This window comes from Coptis chinensis, chromosome 5, assembly GCF_015680905.1.
Source record: "Coptis chinensis isolate HL-2020 chromosome 5, ASM1568090v1, whole genome shotgun sequence".
NCBI lineage: Eukaryota > Viridiplantae > Streptophyta > Magnoliopsida > Ranunculales > Ranunculaceae > Coptis > Coptis chinensis.
In genome coordinates this window covers 82,123,082-82,138,940 of record NC_141460.1, presented here as the reverse complement: position 1 = coordinate 82,138,940, position 15,859 = coordinate 82,123,082, and the positions used below count along the sequence as shown (strand labels likewise).

At 36.4% G+C, this 15,859-nt stretch overlaps 4 protein-coding genes across 4 annotated transcripts; all 4 read left to right on the top strand.

The window, feature by feature from the left end:
• Window positions 1-6,528: 6,528 nt before the first annotated feature.
• Window positions 6,529-10,094, top strand: LOC147499323 (uncharacterized). The gene is made up of 3 exons (XM_086563459.1): window positions 6,529-6,657; window positions 8,320-8,377; window positions 9,346-10,094. The coding sequence occupies exon 3, from the start codon at window positions 9,360-9,362 to the stop codon at window positions 10,092-10,094; it is 735 nt and encodes a 244-aa protein (XP_086419585.1). The 5' UTR covers window positions 6,529-6,657; window positions 8,320-8,377; window positions 9,346-9,359.
• Window positions 10,095-11,329: 1,235 nt separating this feature from the next.
• LOC147499322 (uncharacterized) lies at window positions 11,330-12,421 on the top strand. Its single transcript, XM_086563458.1, has one exon. It carries the CDS (start codon window positions 11,330-11,332, stop codon window positions 12,419-12,421), a length of 1,092 nt encoding a protein of 363 aa, XP_086419584.1.
• Window positions 12,422-12,455: 34 nt separating this feature from the next.
• On the top strand, window positions 12,456-13,736 carry LOC147499321 (uncharacterized). The gene has a single exon (XM_086563457.1). It carries the CDS (start codon window positions 12,456-12,458, stop codon window positions 13,734-13,736), a length of 1,281 nt encoding a protein of 426 aa, XP_086419583.1.
• A 159-nt stretch (window positions 13,737-13,895) lies between these two features.
• On the top strand, window positions 13,896-14,483 carry LOC147499320 (ATP-dependent DNA helicase RRM3-like). The gene has a single exon (XM_086563456.1). The coding sequence runs from the start codon at window positions 13,896-13,898 to the stop codon at window positions 14,481-14,483; it is 588 nt and encodes a 195-aa protein (XP_086419582.1).
• The last annotated feature ends 1,376 nt before the right edge of the window (window positions 14,484-15,859 follow it).

Here is a 15,859-nt window from a genome sequence, read left to right as displayed (position 1 = left end):
TAAACCATACCCGACAAACAAAAAAAAAAAAAAAAAACCACACACTATATAAAAACTCAATACAACCTAATTAAGAATTCATCAGCAAAACCATACTCGACAAAAAAAAAAAAATAAAAATAAAATAAAATTCAAATCAAATTCACACACGGATATCGTATAGAAACAAAACAACTCCAATGAAAATTAAGCAACTCCAATGAAAACCACAGTCTACTGCTAAGATAAAATAGCATACAAACATACTTTTCACAAAGAGCACCGAAGTCCTCCTCTGAAACTCTTAATATAAGAAAACTTTGATGATGGTCACAACTTGCAACACAAAATCACACAGTGAGTAACTAATCTCAACAATCACCTCACGTACTGCAATTAAATTAAGCAACCGCAACCTACAAATAGTGACTTAAATAGGCGCTACACCGTCACAGGATCAACCATGTCGAACACTTTCCACACTTTTGGCAACCATAAGTTGATCTATCATTAATGGTAGGGGTGGCAGTTTTGTACACGACCCGCTAACCCGACACGAATCCGACACGAAATTAGCGGGTTTGGGTTGGAAAAAAAGGCTTTTGGGTCATTTAAGGGTTGACCCGTCAAACCCGTCAAATAAATGGGTTGGGTTAGGGTCACACATATTAACCCGGGTAACCCGTTAGTATACCCGATAAATTCCCGGGTCCAATGGGTCGGGTCATCAACCCGTGACCTATATGACCTGTTTTAAGTCCTTAAACATATATGTTTCCGAATTTTATTAAATCTCATAATCCCAATTACCTAAAAGAAAATACTAAACAAAAAATGATCAACTAGATTTAGAAGGATAAGCCGGCAATCCAGCATATAGAATATTATAGATTTATTCAATAAAATATATTATCACGTACATTAACATTGAACCCTTACCCTAGTCTCAATTATATAAAGAGAACAATGAAGCCGTCAAAGTCACAATAATATTTGCATTTATTTAATAATAGGTTTGCCCACGAGGTAGCAAAGTGGATAAACTGGACATGCATGGTTGTTGTTCCTAGTTTGGTTATGTTTTTTGTTTGGTTATGTTTTTTGTTTGGTTAACAGGTTGTTTCACTTGTTTGGTTCAGGCGTTCAGCAGATGCATGTGCTTCAACAACTCTGCGCACTTTTGCAAGTTCTTTTATTATTTAGATTAATAAATATTCTTTATCCAAAAAAAAAATAGAACATACGGGTTATCTGTTAACCCGATCTAAAATTGACCCGCTGGCTTAGCGGGTCACCCGTTACATATGCGGGTTGGGTTTGGGTTTGACAAACTTGACACGATTAGTAATTGGGTCGGGTTTGGGTTTGCTCTCCTAACACGTGACCCAAGTATGACACGACACGAACCCGACCCAACACGACCCATTGCCACCCCTAATTAATGGGTTACTTGCTAGCTTAAGAACTCATGTACCTTAACTTCAATAGACTCTTCTAATGATGAAGGCAAAGCCACCGTACACTCCCACAACCATCTTGTGGTTTGTTAATAATAATTTGAAACATGCATCCAACTCTGTCACAGCCTAAAGATCACGCACAATGGATGAACTTATCATAGTTGTAACCAAAAAGAAAGAATTACTATAAGGTATTTTGATTTGAAAGTAGGGATTTTTATATAATAAAATTGGTTTTTTTTTTTTTTTTTTTTTTTTTTTTCTTGATGAAGAATTGGGACTGTTTTGAAGAATTGGAATTTTTTTTGGTTGTTGAGAAGCAGGCGAGAAGAGCAAGGGGTATTTTTTTTTGGTTGTTGAGAACCCTCGTACTCTCTCTCTCTCTCCATTCACTTCAATTACTACACGTCTAATTAAATGGTATTTACGGTGGGTGTACAATTCAAATGTGGCGTGGATTTGAGATTTTAATTTATCACCACATCACATGAATTGATCGATTACTCCTATTCAAAAGTGTTAAGCAATACTTCAATTTGAAGGACAATATAGCTTAGGTACCATAAATTTACAAAAAGCCAAAAAGACCAATTAGTCATTCTAAATGGTATTTTGGTGTTTTAATTTAATATTCATTCAGGGGTATTATGCGTAAGAAAAATACCCGGATGAATTTAAGAGGCCAGGTTGATTACAGGAAATGCTACTAATAGAGATCAATATTTATAAAACGACTCGTTCGTGCGGTATTTTTGTATTTTTAGTATATTTTTTTTAATAAGACCAATAAAAAATGTGTGTAAATAGTGAATCTCTTAAGAACCAAAATAAAGAACCGGAATCGGGAATACCTGCTAGGAACCGATGGTTATGGGTATGGTTCCACAATTTTAAGAAACGTGAAGAATCGAAACTAGAACCAGAACCGTAAAATTAAATGGTTCTTGGTTCTTACAACACTAAGAACTGGACCAGATCAAACCGAACCGTTGACACCCCTCCTTGTGCCCCTGATTTTATATCTCCTACTTTCCTATACCAAAAGATTGAAAAATTTGTATAAGGCCCATGGACTTAATATTTGTTTTTTTTAATCATATTATCCGAACATAATTTATCCGAGCAATCATTTAGAAGTCAGTTTTGTCCCTATACATTTCTTAAAGGGTTTTTTGCATTTTGATCCTAGTGATAATAGTGATATTAGGATTTGGTCCACAATTAATTGTTTATTGCACTTTGGTCTAAAATTGTCGTTAGCCTGTCAAAAAAAATCATAATACCACATTTACCCTTAAAATTATCGCCCATCACTTAACTGGTATTTTGCAGTTTAGTCCTAGTGATAATAGTGATATTAGGGTTTGGTCCACAATTAATCGTTTATTGCACTTTGGCCTCGTCTACCCATCTAAAATTTCATAATATCATATTTACCCTTAAAATCATTGGCCATCATTTAATAATTTGTTTTTAATCAACAGCTCATTTTACACCATGTGCGTATCTCACTAACCAAGTCCCAAACTTACATTTTATCTCCTTCATATCTGTAGACACCCCATTTTTGCACTCCGGCATAATTCATTCACAATTTTGCCTTAAATTAAATATGATCATATAAGGTGATTTGCTTTCTAGAGTCTTCATTTTTACATCAAACTTCTTTCTTTTCATCTTCTTCTAGCGTCTTTAAACTCTCCTCATCATGTTCTAGATATGGTTGAAGTTTCATTGCTTTCTGAGTTTTGAGCTAAAAATGACCAAAATGCCCCTGTAACCCTTTGGAGCCCAAATCTTGTTTTTTCCAATCTTTCTTTGGATGAGATTATTTCATATTTGAATTCCCCTTGAAAAATCCTTCGAAATGAGTACAAGCTTGCCTAGTTTCCTTTTGGATTTCAGAAACCCTAATCTTGCCATATCCCGTTTTTGGATTGTTGTGTATTTGCTTCGAGTGCAACACATTTTTGGAGTAAGATTTCGACCCAAGGGTATTTTTAAGAGTTCATGGGCCTTCCTAATGGATTAAGGATCATCTTTTGTGAAGAAGAGTTTGCCTAATTTTGACTCGGTCAAAGGAAATTTGCAGTATTGAAAAAATGGTCATAACGGGCCTTTTTTGTTGGATTTGGACATATGCTCATGGGCTGTGGATCCAGATCGAGTTGGACCTTTTCATTAGGGATTCTAGCCCATTCTCAAGCCTCCAAAAACCTAGAGAACCTTCTTTAATTGTTTGATTTGATTTGATCCCTAAAATCAAGAATATTCTAGAGAATATGCCATTTTGGAGCCAAGTTTGGAAACTCTGGATGGTGGGCTCATTGAGGACGTCTAGGGTTTGTTTGTTTGTCCTAATCCATCTAAAATATCCAAAACCCAAGGGCCAAGATCGCACCCCTTATCCCACCTCTTGAATCAAGGGCCAGATTTAGGAGGTGCATCCAAAAAGATATCAAGCCATTGGATTTTTCTTCATCAATACTCAGCCATTGGATCAAACTTATTACCATATTTGAATCCACACCCAAAAGCTATAAATATGGGTCTCATTCACCTACAAAAAACATCTGGAGCTAGGAATTCAGAGTTAATAATCTGGACCTAGTTATTCAGAGCTAATAGCCTTCCTTTCTTCAATGTTCTTCATTTTTTCTTTCTAGTTCTTCATTTTAGCCTTCTTTTCTTCTCGTCGATCTTGAGTAGAAACTTATTTTCACCAAAAATTGTTTTTTCCTCCAATCACCTGTTTCAATCCAAAAATCACAGTTATCAATTCAAGATCAAGTTTATCCTCAATCAATCGATCAATCTACAATCAAGTATGATGGCAACATTCCAAACAAGGTGACATCTTTCTTTTCTCTTTTATTTTAATTAGTATTGAATATTAGGATTATTTGTTTTTTTTAGTCTTACTATAGCATATAGTCATTTGCTTTTAAATAATTTAGTGAAGGTCATCCAATTTGGTAATAAAATTTCAAGCTTTCTTCATTCACCTATCTTACTACGTTACACCTCAATAGAAGTAAGGCTGGTTTTACCAGGCGAGCGTGGGTGCCTAACACCTTCTCATATCGTACCTTGACTCCCGAACCCAATAATCATCTAGTTTCGAGGGCTAGTCCTATACATAGGTTTTACTCAACTTTTCTTTAATAAAGTTAGTGACAACTCTAAAATCAATTGCATAGACCTAGGTACACATTTTTGTGCGTACAATATCTTACCACCACAAGCACCACACCACCTTCTCCTCTACCACTCAATTATCACCTCATTCCATTACAATTCAACAATTACCGTTATCTAGCTCTCTCAACTTTATACAAAGATCAAAAACATTTGTCCTATTGAACTTAAAACACTATAGGACTACAAAAATTAACTTTGAATTTAAAAAAAAAAATAAGATTAGGTATTTGAAATTTCAACTTAAACTATCTAATAAATTAGGCAAAAATCTTAACAACCATTATCTTAACTCGAAATCTAAAAAAAATTGAGTATTAAAGATCAACAACAAACTTGAATGTTCAAAGATCGCCAACAAACTTGAAAATATGGTCGTAAATTGAAAATTTGAGAAATGGGTTTTTGATTATTGGTAGTTGATTGTATTAATGGCGGACATTGCTTTTGGATAGTGGTGGTGGCGGCGGTGGCAATTCAGATTGTTATGGAGGGTGGAGGTGGTAGTGGAGCGGTGTTCAAGAAAAAATAATATTAACTGTCTAAACTCCACCGTTGGATTGAATGAATGAGATCATGTCATGTGTAGTTTTTAATAATTGGTCATACTTTTAATAGCAATATTTGCAGTTTGGTCTTCAAGTAGGTCATGTGTACGGTATGTGCAGGATATTTATGGGAAATTCAAAAAATATATGGACGGAATAGACGTGGGCCGTTCGGTCAACGCAATTTAACCGGTAATTTTAGACTAAAGTGCAATAAACGATTAATTGTAGACCAAACTCTAATCAAGTGAGCGTATGCGAATTTTGAGTTGGGTTTTTTTTAAGGGTGTAAAAAGAGTCTTGTCCGGCCGTCATTGCCCCAACAAAAAAACACTTTCTCGCTCATTTTCTCTACTTCTCTCTCGGTTCATTTTCCTTCTCATCAGTAACTCCTACCGCTCACCATCTCACTTCTCGCTCATTTTCTCTCCTTCTCTCCCCGTTCATTTTCCTTCTCATCAATAACTCCTACCACTCACCATTGTTGATCTCACCACTCAATTACTCCTACCACTCACCATGGTTGAGAATATGCTGCCCACGCTAAACCCAACGCGAAATTGCTTCGGTTTCTTCTCGTGAGAAACCCACTTTCTCACCCAACGCGAAATTGCATCGGTTTCTTCTAATGAGAACCCCACTTTCTCGCCATCCGAATTGGTCTCTCGTTGTCGTATTGGTCTCCTTCTCCTGACAACATATTGGTCTCCATCTCGTGACAGTGTTTCGCATTGTACTAAAGGTAATTACTAGCTTTTAGATTGTTTCTTTTCATTTTTTGGGTACAAAACTTAAATACACTTGCAAAATTGATTATGAACTGATTATTTCATTTAATATTTCATTTAATTAAAATATTTCATTTAATTGATTATGAATTGATTATTCTTTTCCTCATAATAATTAAGTCTTTCCTAAATTGATTCTATCCTTTTCAAGTGTTACTTTGGAATGAGCGAGAGATAAATTTTATTTTATTTTGCGTCGGGATGGTACACACTTATAGATAGGAAAAAAAAATAATGCTCTGTCAATTGGTATTATTGCGATTGTTTGAATCGGGCTAGCCAACACTTGTCTGGGTTGGGGGGAGGAAGGGTATTGAAGCTCTTGTTTTAAGCAACACCATTTCATAATAAGGTTACAATCAGTTTTTCCAATGGGCAATGACAAATGATTCGTGAAAGGCGTAGTCATACGTAACCTGCCTTCTCTTATTTCTTTGGATTTTATTACTTCATTGAATGTGATATACAATGTTTTGGCTTGGAATTGGTTAATATCTTTATTTAATCACAAACCACCGGTATAGATTATAGATTTGTTTACTTTCTCCAGAGGACCCAAACACTGAAGATCAGGGGAACTTTAAAGAGACTCATTTCAAGCAGATACAGAACTATATAACTCCTCTATTATTTACTGCATTCGCTCTTTCATCGTTATCTTTTGGTCCTCGTGACCAAAAGCAGGTTAGTACTGTTCGTTTGGTACATTGTCTTTTCCATTTTCTTTGTTTTCCTTTCAGCAGTTAGCTTTAGTGTGCTTATTGAATATGATGTTGGGTCTCTAGAGTCAATCTACTTGCCCTATTGTGGTTTTATCTTTGTCAGTCTTGTTCTTTGTGTGTGTGTATTGTCAATATGTAAACCTAAGGTAAATGTGACTGAGCAATGATTAGCTACTAATGTACGTCTATCAAGAGGTTTGCAGTCTAGGACACAGTCAGGTTGAACTATGGGAAAAACGTGGAAATTATATATGTTGATGCTCAGGGATTAGAGACATACAGAACTAGGTATACTTAACATTTACGCTGTGTATACTGTATTACTACTGCACCGAGATAATGTTCATTTTCTTTACCCTCTTTTACTGTTAATTTCTTTATTTATCATTCATCCATATTCACCATATCATACCCCCAATAACCCAATAGGAGGGATGCAAGTAGGCTTACGGCTAGTGGTTAACACCCCTAGTGACGGTGCTAAAAGCCCCAACCACATCACCAACTAAAGATCCATTTGTGTTTACACTTGTGGGGAGGTTTGAAGGTGTGGAACCAAGCCTTATTAGATGCATAAACCGAACCTCATATGCATGCATACTTGCATAGTCCTATGGAGTTACTTTTATTATTTCACAATATTCATTTATTGATATAACTATATACAATTAGTCATTTTCTTAATAAATATACAATGCAAAGAAAAAAACAAATTTTCTATCTATTAGTAATCAACATTTGTCTCAGGCTATGGAATTACTTTTATTATTTCACAATATTCATTTATTGATATAACTATATACAATTAGTCATTTTCTTAATAAATATACAATGCAAAGAAAAAAACAAATTTTCTATCTATTAGTAATCAACATTTGTCTCAGGCTATGGAATTACTTTTATTATTTCACAATATTCATTTATTGATATAACTATATAAAATTAGTCATTTTCTTAATAAATATACAATGCAAAGAAAAAAAAACAACTTTGCTTTCTATTAGTAATCAACATTTGTCTCATAAAATCAAAACAATTAGGTTGAAGGAGTAAAATCAATATAGATAGATTTGTCTCGTATTTATAAGGGTGGGATTTCAGCTGAGCGGCTTGGGCTCGTCTCAAGCTCATTCATTTAATAAATGAGCCAAGCTTGAGCATATATTATAGCTTGTCTAACAAACGAGCTATAATGAAGCTCGGCTCGATAAGCTCAAATAGCATCATCGTAGTGTAAAATAATCGAGCTGCTCGGGCTCGGCTCGCTAAAACATCTGCTTGGGCTCCTTCATATATTATATGAGCCAAGTTTGAGCTTTTTTCAAAGCTCGCTTAATAAACGAGCTGAGCTTGAGCATCGTGAAGCTCGACTTGATTAGCTTGAATTCCACCCTTACTTATTTACATAAAACATAGATAGATTATTCGAATATGCTTATTGGTATAAAAAAATATTCGGAAATGACTAACAAGAAATAATAACCAACTTTACTCTACTATTTTCAAACAATTTAGAAAATAGAAGTTAACAAGTCGTTATGTAGATTACATGTCTACTTTAAAGAGTTCTTTGTATAAAGATTTATATATTCATGGAGCTAACAATTATCTTTTGTCTTTACAGGAGCAATATTTTGGTTCTAGGTCTTTATGTTTCATTATAAATATTTCAGCCGCAAGAGGTATGTCTTCGTTCGTTTTTGTTCTAATTTTAATTCTTGGACAACTATTTACTTGGCCTCTAACTAACACGATTGTGTGTTCTTGTCGAGTTGTGTATTAAGTCGAATTTTATCTACTTTTAGAAGTACCACTTACCTGACATGTACTATGTACTGTCTTAATTAGATTCATCCATTGATAGTTCACTTAAAACATATAATTTCTTATGACAATGCATTTTTGTTTAGTTCTTTTTAATGCAAAATTATTAGTAATGTGGTTCCGCACATGAGTTCGTCTTGTGGTTCTTACTTGTACTTACTTCATGCAGTCACAATTGAAGCCGTCTCTCTACATAGTTTTATAGCATGCAAAATAATATTATTTTGAGTTGAGAGAAGAAGCTAGTGACCTGTTGTTTCTTGGTTCAAGGTCTTTTTTCTAAGAAATATTCGAGTCGCACGAGGTATGTCTTACCCCTAATTATTACCTATAATAACATAACTAATACTTATTTTGCCATAAGTGACGTGATGGTTGGATACGTTTCGTATAATCCATGCATTTACAGTTTTATCCATTCTACTAACATTTAGTTAGTGGTACAACTAATATTTTCTTATATATGTGCACTATTTTTTTTTGTTTTGCATTTTCTTTTTCTCGTTGTTTCTTTTATGGGGATTTTACAAATCCGTAGTAACCATCCTTTTACCACTAGAACACTTTTGAAAAAGGTGTGCGATTGGGTCTAATCGTTCATATTGTTTTTAAATTAGATCCCATCTATAATTGATTGAATCTTTTTAAGTTACCATATAAAACTAAATGGTTAGTATTAGTGCCAATGGACTATGATTTAGAGTGTATTGTGTATTAGGACAAGTATTATTGTTCTAAATATATGTTGTGACTTTCTGCATTGGAAGGTAGGCGTTGTTAGGTGGAACATATATCTTTTTAATGTTGTAGTTTGTTGACTATATAGGTATAACATTCAAAATGTCAGAACATGGGTTCCCTCGCGTTTCTCTCTTTCACCCATTTGAAGTGGTGGAGGGTGGTATACCAGTTGAAGTGCATCAAACTGGTAGGCGTTTTGGTATATTCTATACTCGTCGAAATCGACGTACTCCAAGATTAAATGCTATTTTATCTCGGCTACCAATGGAACCCTCAAATGAACTTAGTGTGACTGACTTTCCAGTACAAATACCACCAACTACTCGGTTGCGTACATCTCCTAATCCACGCACATCTTTTACTCAATTTTCCACCGACATCAGGAGGTTCAACAACCTAATGGAGATTTCAACCACTAGAAGACGTGCAAGTCGTTCTAGACGTGCTTCTGTTGCCTCCTTTCTTATACCAGAACCTTCTTTTCGCAACCTAACGGTGGAAGCCCAAGCTGATTATTCTAACCTTGTTCAAAGGTTACCAGAACAGCAGGAAACTTATGGAGGTACTCACAGGGAAGGAAATCAAGAAGAAATTTTTTTCCAAAGGGAGAGTGTATCTAATTTAGATGAAAATTGTCCGCTCATCCAATGGCTTCATAGGGTTGGAAATTATGAAGAAAATTCTTTGCTCAGGGAGACTACATCTAATTTAGGAGGAAATGAACCGCTTATTCAATTGGTTGACAATCTAAGGGTGGTTGCCCAAGATCAAAATTCAAGATTGAATGAAAGAATACCAGATCAAGCAGGGACTTCAAGAGGTACTCACAAATAAGTAACTCAAGAAGATAAATCTTTGCAGGAGGAGAGTGTATCTGGTTTTGATTTAGAAGACAATTGTCCACTCATTCAATGGCTTCGTAATCCAATGGTGGTAGGCCCCACTGATAATTCAAACCTTAATCAACGGATACCATATCATACATAATCTTTAAGACGTAATTCTTTTCAAATACAATCAGTTCCTAATCAAGAAAGGCAAAGGGTGGAAAAGAATAGGGCTAAAAATTATGCAAAACGGATGAGAGCACGTGCAAAACAGACAAGTGAGCAACGTGCAGCTATGCAATCAATTGACACTGCCAAAAGAAAACAAGCATGCAATTGCCAAACCTCCGAGCAGAAAAATGCTCACCGTAGCTAGATACTGCTCGGAGAGCTTTAGCTCGTGGAATGCAAACGGATGAAGTAAGACATTTCAAGCAAGCTCTAGCTACAATTAGAATAACATCAGTTGCAATGCATAGCCCTGTTGAACGAGGCGGTTCAAAACGCCCTAAATCGGGGTCGAGAAGAGTTATTAGGCGAAGAGTTGCACGTCAAAGAATTGCTCGACAAAGAGTTGCTATTGCTCGTCAAAGAGTTATCTGGCGAAGCATTGTTCACTAAAGACTTCCTGGTGTTCAAGTGATGTTAGGGGAAGACAATGTTCATGAAAACCCTAATCTACCACCTATTATGGACGACTACATACCACTCTCCAATGCACAAGTATTTCGAAAATCATGCAATGATATTTTATGGGTCAGTTGTCCTCTATGCAAAAGAAAATTCCCGGATCTAAAGATTTCTGCAGGTATTTGTTTATCCTGTATTTTTTTTTTTTTAGTATTGTTTTTGGAATATGTTTGTAGTGAGTGAGAACCTCACCTATAACAAATATTTCTGTAGGTATTTGTACCTTTTGCAAGTTAGATAACCGAGGCAATAACACTCATGCCGGCACGTTCGGTGTTGACAATTCAATGGATCCCGAATTGTGCCTCCGAACTGCTTTTAGTTTGTCCGATCTAGAAAGAATTCTCATTGCCGGGTGCACCCCATGATGTCCGTGTATCGTGTTAGGGGTCAACAATACAAGTACAAATGGTAATGTGATAAACTTTGCACAAGATGTCAATATGATTGCCAATCGCTACGCCATTCAAGCCCCACCGATTTGTGCGCAATTCGTAGTTAATAGAGGGGACCACATGCATGTAAGGAATTCCGTTTCGGGCGAGAATTTGTATGCAGAGCATTGGTTTGGTTAAAACTCATCATCGGTACTATGGTGATATCACTATTGATGATGGAACTCTAGAAGGACTACCTTTAGATGGGCAACCTGAAGACATGCCACATATGTGCCAACCTGAAGAAGATCTTGCCAATGTAGTTTCTGCCATACCTGGGCAAGCAGATGAAGATGAGGGACCGCCTGAGTTGCATAACCAGGATTTGCACATTGATGGGTTTCATGTTGTTGGAACAATTGCTATTGCGGCGCAACCTAATCAACAAGCTTGTTTGCAAAGGGCATTGAAAATTCCAAATGTAGATCAAACTAATGTTCACATGCCTTTTACAACTCAAATCATTTATGAGTTTTCAACCCCAGGATATATTGCTATGGCATTTCCAACTCTGTTTCCTTATGGTGATGCTGATCTACGACAAGCTCGTCAACGGAAAGTCACTCCATTGCCATACTTTCAGTATTTAATGAAATATCATGATGGGCGTTTTGCTAGAGATTCTAGATTCCGCTACTTCGCTTGGAACTCTCTTTCAAGGTGGCAGGCACTTTCTTTGGGTGATATTTTTGTGAGGAAAAATCCTAGGGATGCTGAGTTGTCAATTGATGAAATTCAAAATATGGTTTCGTCCGGAGACAAACAATTAGCTAATCACGTCTCTTACTTTGCTAAGAACATTCGTGGTACACGATCTTATTGGTATACAAGATTGAAGGAATTGACTGCTATGGTTAAACAATTAGGTGCACCAACCATTTTCTTCACACTCAGTGCTGCTGATATGCAATGGCCAGAACTATTTCATCTTTTAGACCCATCTAATGATCTCGAAAAGATGTCTCCTTTAGATAAAAGAAGGGGACGCGCAAAGTTAATTAATGATAACCCGAATGTTGTTGCTTGGTTCTTTCAGGCAAGGGTGGAATTCTTCTGTCGGGATTATTTACGCGATGAGTTTTCTGTGGTTGATCATTGGTACCGGTTTGAATGGCAAAATCATGGTAGTGGTCATGTTCATGGATTTATTTGGCTAAGGGATGCTCCAGATGTTACTCGAATTGGTACAAGTCGCGGTGGCATCTAATGTCATTGAATATTTTGATAGACTTGTTTGCACTATGAACCCGGATCCAAGCGTGTCTAGAAACCTGCAAGAGCATCCTTGTGCACGTACTTTGCCACTCGACTTACAACTTGATACAGATGAGGATGACTATGTTTCATTGGTCAATTGGGTCATGCGACACTCTATATGTGGAAGTCATTGTATGCGCATACAACAAGCAGCACAACAAATGTTATGTCGCTTTAGGTACCCTTTTGATGTAATTGGTCAATCGAAGATTGTAGAAGAGCCTCCTAACAGTAATATGTATCGTTTTGTGGGGCGCCGGAATGATGAATTAGTATGTTCCCACAATCGAAAGATTTTGCAGACATGGCGTGCAAACATTGATTGGTTGCCTGTCCTTTCAGTGCAATCTGTTGTAAATTACATTGGTAAATATGCCGCAAAATCTGAGCCAGCATCAAAAAGTTTCAGAGATACTTTACAAGAAATTGTTGGAGATTTTCGTCGACCCTGTCAAAATGCAAGATCTGCTTTCAAGAGGCTCCTTATGAAAAGTGTCTCTGAACGAGATATTTCTGCACAGGAAGTATGTCACTTGTTGATGGGGTACCCACTGACACGATCATCCAGAAAGTTTGTACTCTTAAATGTAAATGAAAAGAGCATGTTAGCATCAACTATACGCCGTAGAAGAGTGGAAGAAGATGAAGAGATTGTTGGAACAGATCCTAGCTTTGTAGGAAAATATATGCAACGACCTTCTAACTATGAAAATACTTCCCTCCTTGATATGGCAAAGAGACACTACTGTCTTCGGAATGTTTGGCACACATCTCGAGTTGATGCAGTTGTGCGTTTGGTTCCTGAGCTAGACGGTCACATCATGCCAAACACTGAAAAATGGGAATCATTTTGTCGTCAACAAGTCTTAATTCATCACCATTATCGAAGTCTCGAAGAAGCAAAAGGAGAATTTGCATTGTGGTCCGAAAGATACTATGACTTGAGTTTTGACTATAATCATGGGATAATTCTTCCAGAACCAATAGATGAAGAGTTTGAAGATGGTATTGAGGTAGAGCTGGGTACAGAAGACTTACTTAGGGATGAGTGGATGATGGCTGCCGCAATGGGGCCCATGTTTGTCCCCGGGGAAAATGTGGAATTAGGAAGGAGAGACTTCGACATTTCTCACAATTGGGGTGAAGGTTTACAACGATATCCAAATATTGAGACTGATAGAAAATTCGTGCATACTCTACGTAGTGCCAACGAAATGAATAGTGATCCTCTTCTTGGTGTAGTAGATAATCAGATTATCTCATGAACAAAGAGTGGCTCATGATATGGTTGTTAAAGCACTACAAGATAGAGCATGTATTCGATTGATTGTTTGTGGGGGGTGCAGTGCGGAAAGTCCACTCTCATAAATGCAATTGTGCACTCAATTACTGCAATCTTCAGAACAAACAAAGTAGTACGTGTCATGGCTCCTACTGGAGTTGCCGCTTTTAATATTGGAGGTGCAACCATCCATCATGAACTCGCTATCACTGTAGAACGGAAAGGTTTGAGAGAAACTTCCAAAAAGATTGAAGGTGATCAATGTCGACGTATGCAAGAAGACTTTAAAGACGCCAAACTTATCATTATCGATGAGTACAGCATGGTTGGAAGAAGTATGCTTGCAAATATTGATCGGCGTTGTCGAGATATTTTTGCAAAAAACGAGCCATTTGGTGATGTCTCTATTATCCTTGTTGGTGATATGCGTCAATTACCTCCTGTATGCGACAGTGCACTATATGTCAAAGGTGGGTCTATTCAGCAAACAAATGGTGGAATTGTGTATTCTGGTTTCGAGAAATGTGTTCGGTTATCACATATATTTCGACAAGCAGGGGATGGGCAAGCATCATTCCGGGAAGCACTGTTCAGACTAAGTAATGGAACTTCCACCGTCGGTGATTGGCAATTATTTCTAACCAGAGATATTTCCTTGCTCAATATGGAAGAGATTGACACCTTCAAGGATGCTTTTTCGTCTATTTCCGACAAAAACAGCCCCGCATGACATGATTATAATCTCACCGACCGATTGAGCTTGGTAAACCAAATGCTCGAATTGTCTCAAAAAAATAATTGTGATATCGCTTCCAAGGCTTCATCGGATGATGCAAAAGGCTTGGAGAAAGTTCTTTGTCTATCGGTTGGGGCACGCGCGTTATGCTTCGTTCAAACCTTGCCACTACAAATGGTCCGCTTTTAATGGTGCAATGGGCAATCGCTAGGATATTGTTTATGGAAATGGTTGTAAATCACCGGAAGACATACCTCTTTTGCTGTTATGGTTGATTTTGACAACTATCGTGGTGCTAGGTTCCGTCCGTGATTCAAATATAATACCAATAACTCCACAAACATCTCATTGGAAGTCCAATGATGCATCATGCCAAGCAAGACTCGTTCCTATTGTATTTGTGTTGGGCTATAACAATTCACAAAAGTCGGGGCTCACTCTCGATCGAGTTGTGGTAGATATTGGTGAAAGGAAAGCCTCGGTTTGACTTTTGTTGCGTTGTCACGACAAGAAAGTTGTGTGATCTAGCATTTAGCCCTATGTTCTCTTTGGAGAGACTACAAAAGATTGGAAAATGTGTTGGTTTTAGAGGCCGATTGCAAGAGGAGAATCGCTTGCTTCACTTGTCTACCTCAAGCATTTTTTGAAATCATCTTCTTTTTGGGATATCTAATCATTGAAATGTTCATTTTTTCTTTATCTCGGTATGTAATATTCATATTTGTAACTTCTTTTTTCTTTATCTTGTTTGCGAATTCACTTCATCAAGATGTTTTATATTTCTAATGAATAAATGTCTAATGTCATTATCATGCTTAATTTTGTTGTTTGGATTTATGTAGGTTCTTCCACAAGTAATGTATAGGAGGACATTTTTTTATGGTTGCTGAGCAGATGGATTTTGTCACTTCACTCTGAGGCTTTTATATTATAGTTGTTTAAATAATTGTGTAATTTGTTATATATATAGTATTTTAGAACCTTTGGGATGTTGTTACTTTGGTTCTTCAAATATATGTTTCTACATATGACAGGTTTTATGATTTCTATATATGACAGGTTTTATGATTTAATATTGAAATACAAAGGAGACTCTATCGAAATTTTCATTTGTAAAATATGTGTTGTGATTTTTCTACGTGGAGAATGTAATATTTACTTCTAAAGTAAATAACTGTGTAATTTGTTATATGTATAGTGTTTTAAAACCTTCGAGATGTTATTTTAGTTTTCTAATGGTGTTGTATATATGTATTTTTGGTTATTCAAATAACGAAAGACAAAACATGTTTCTTTAGAATGACAGGTTTTGTGATTTAATGTTGAAAATATAGAGAAGATTTTGCCAAAAATTCCATTCTTATCCATTT

Coding starts and splice junctions, on each gene's coding strand:
- LOC147499323 (XM_086563459.1), top strand. CDS start 9,360: ATGTCAGAACATGGGTTCCCTCGCGTTTCTCTCTTTCACCCATTTGAA.
- LOC147499322 (XM_086563458.1), top strand. CDS start 11,330: ATGCAGAGCATTGGTTTGGTTAAAACTCATCATCGGTACTATGGTGAT.
- LOC147499321 (XM_086563457.1), top strand. CDS start 12,456: ATGAACCCGGATCCAAGCGTGTCTAGAAACCTGCAAGAGCATCCTTGT.
- LOC147499320 (XM_086563456.1), top strand. CDS start 13,896: ATGGCTCCTACTGGAGTTGCCGCTTTTAATATTGGAGGTGCAACCATC.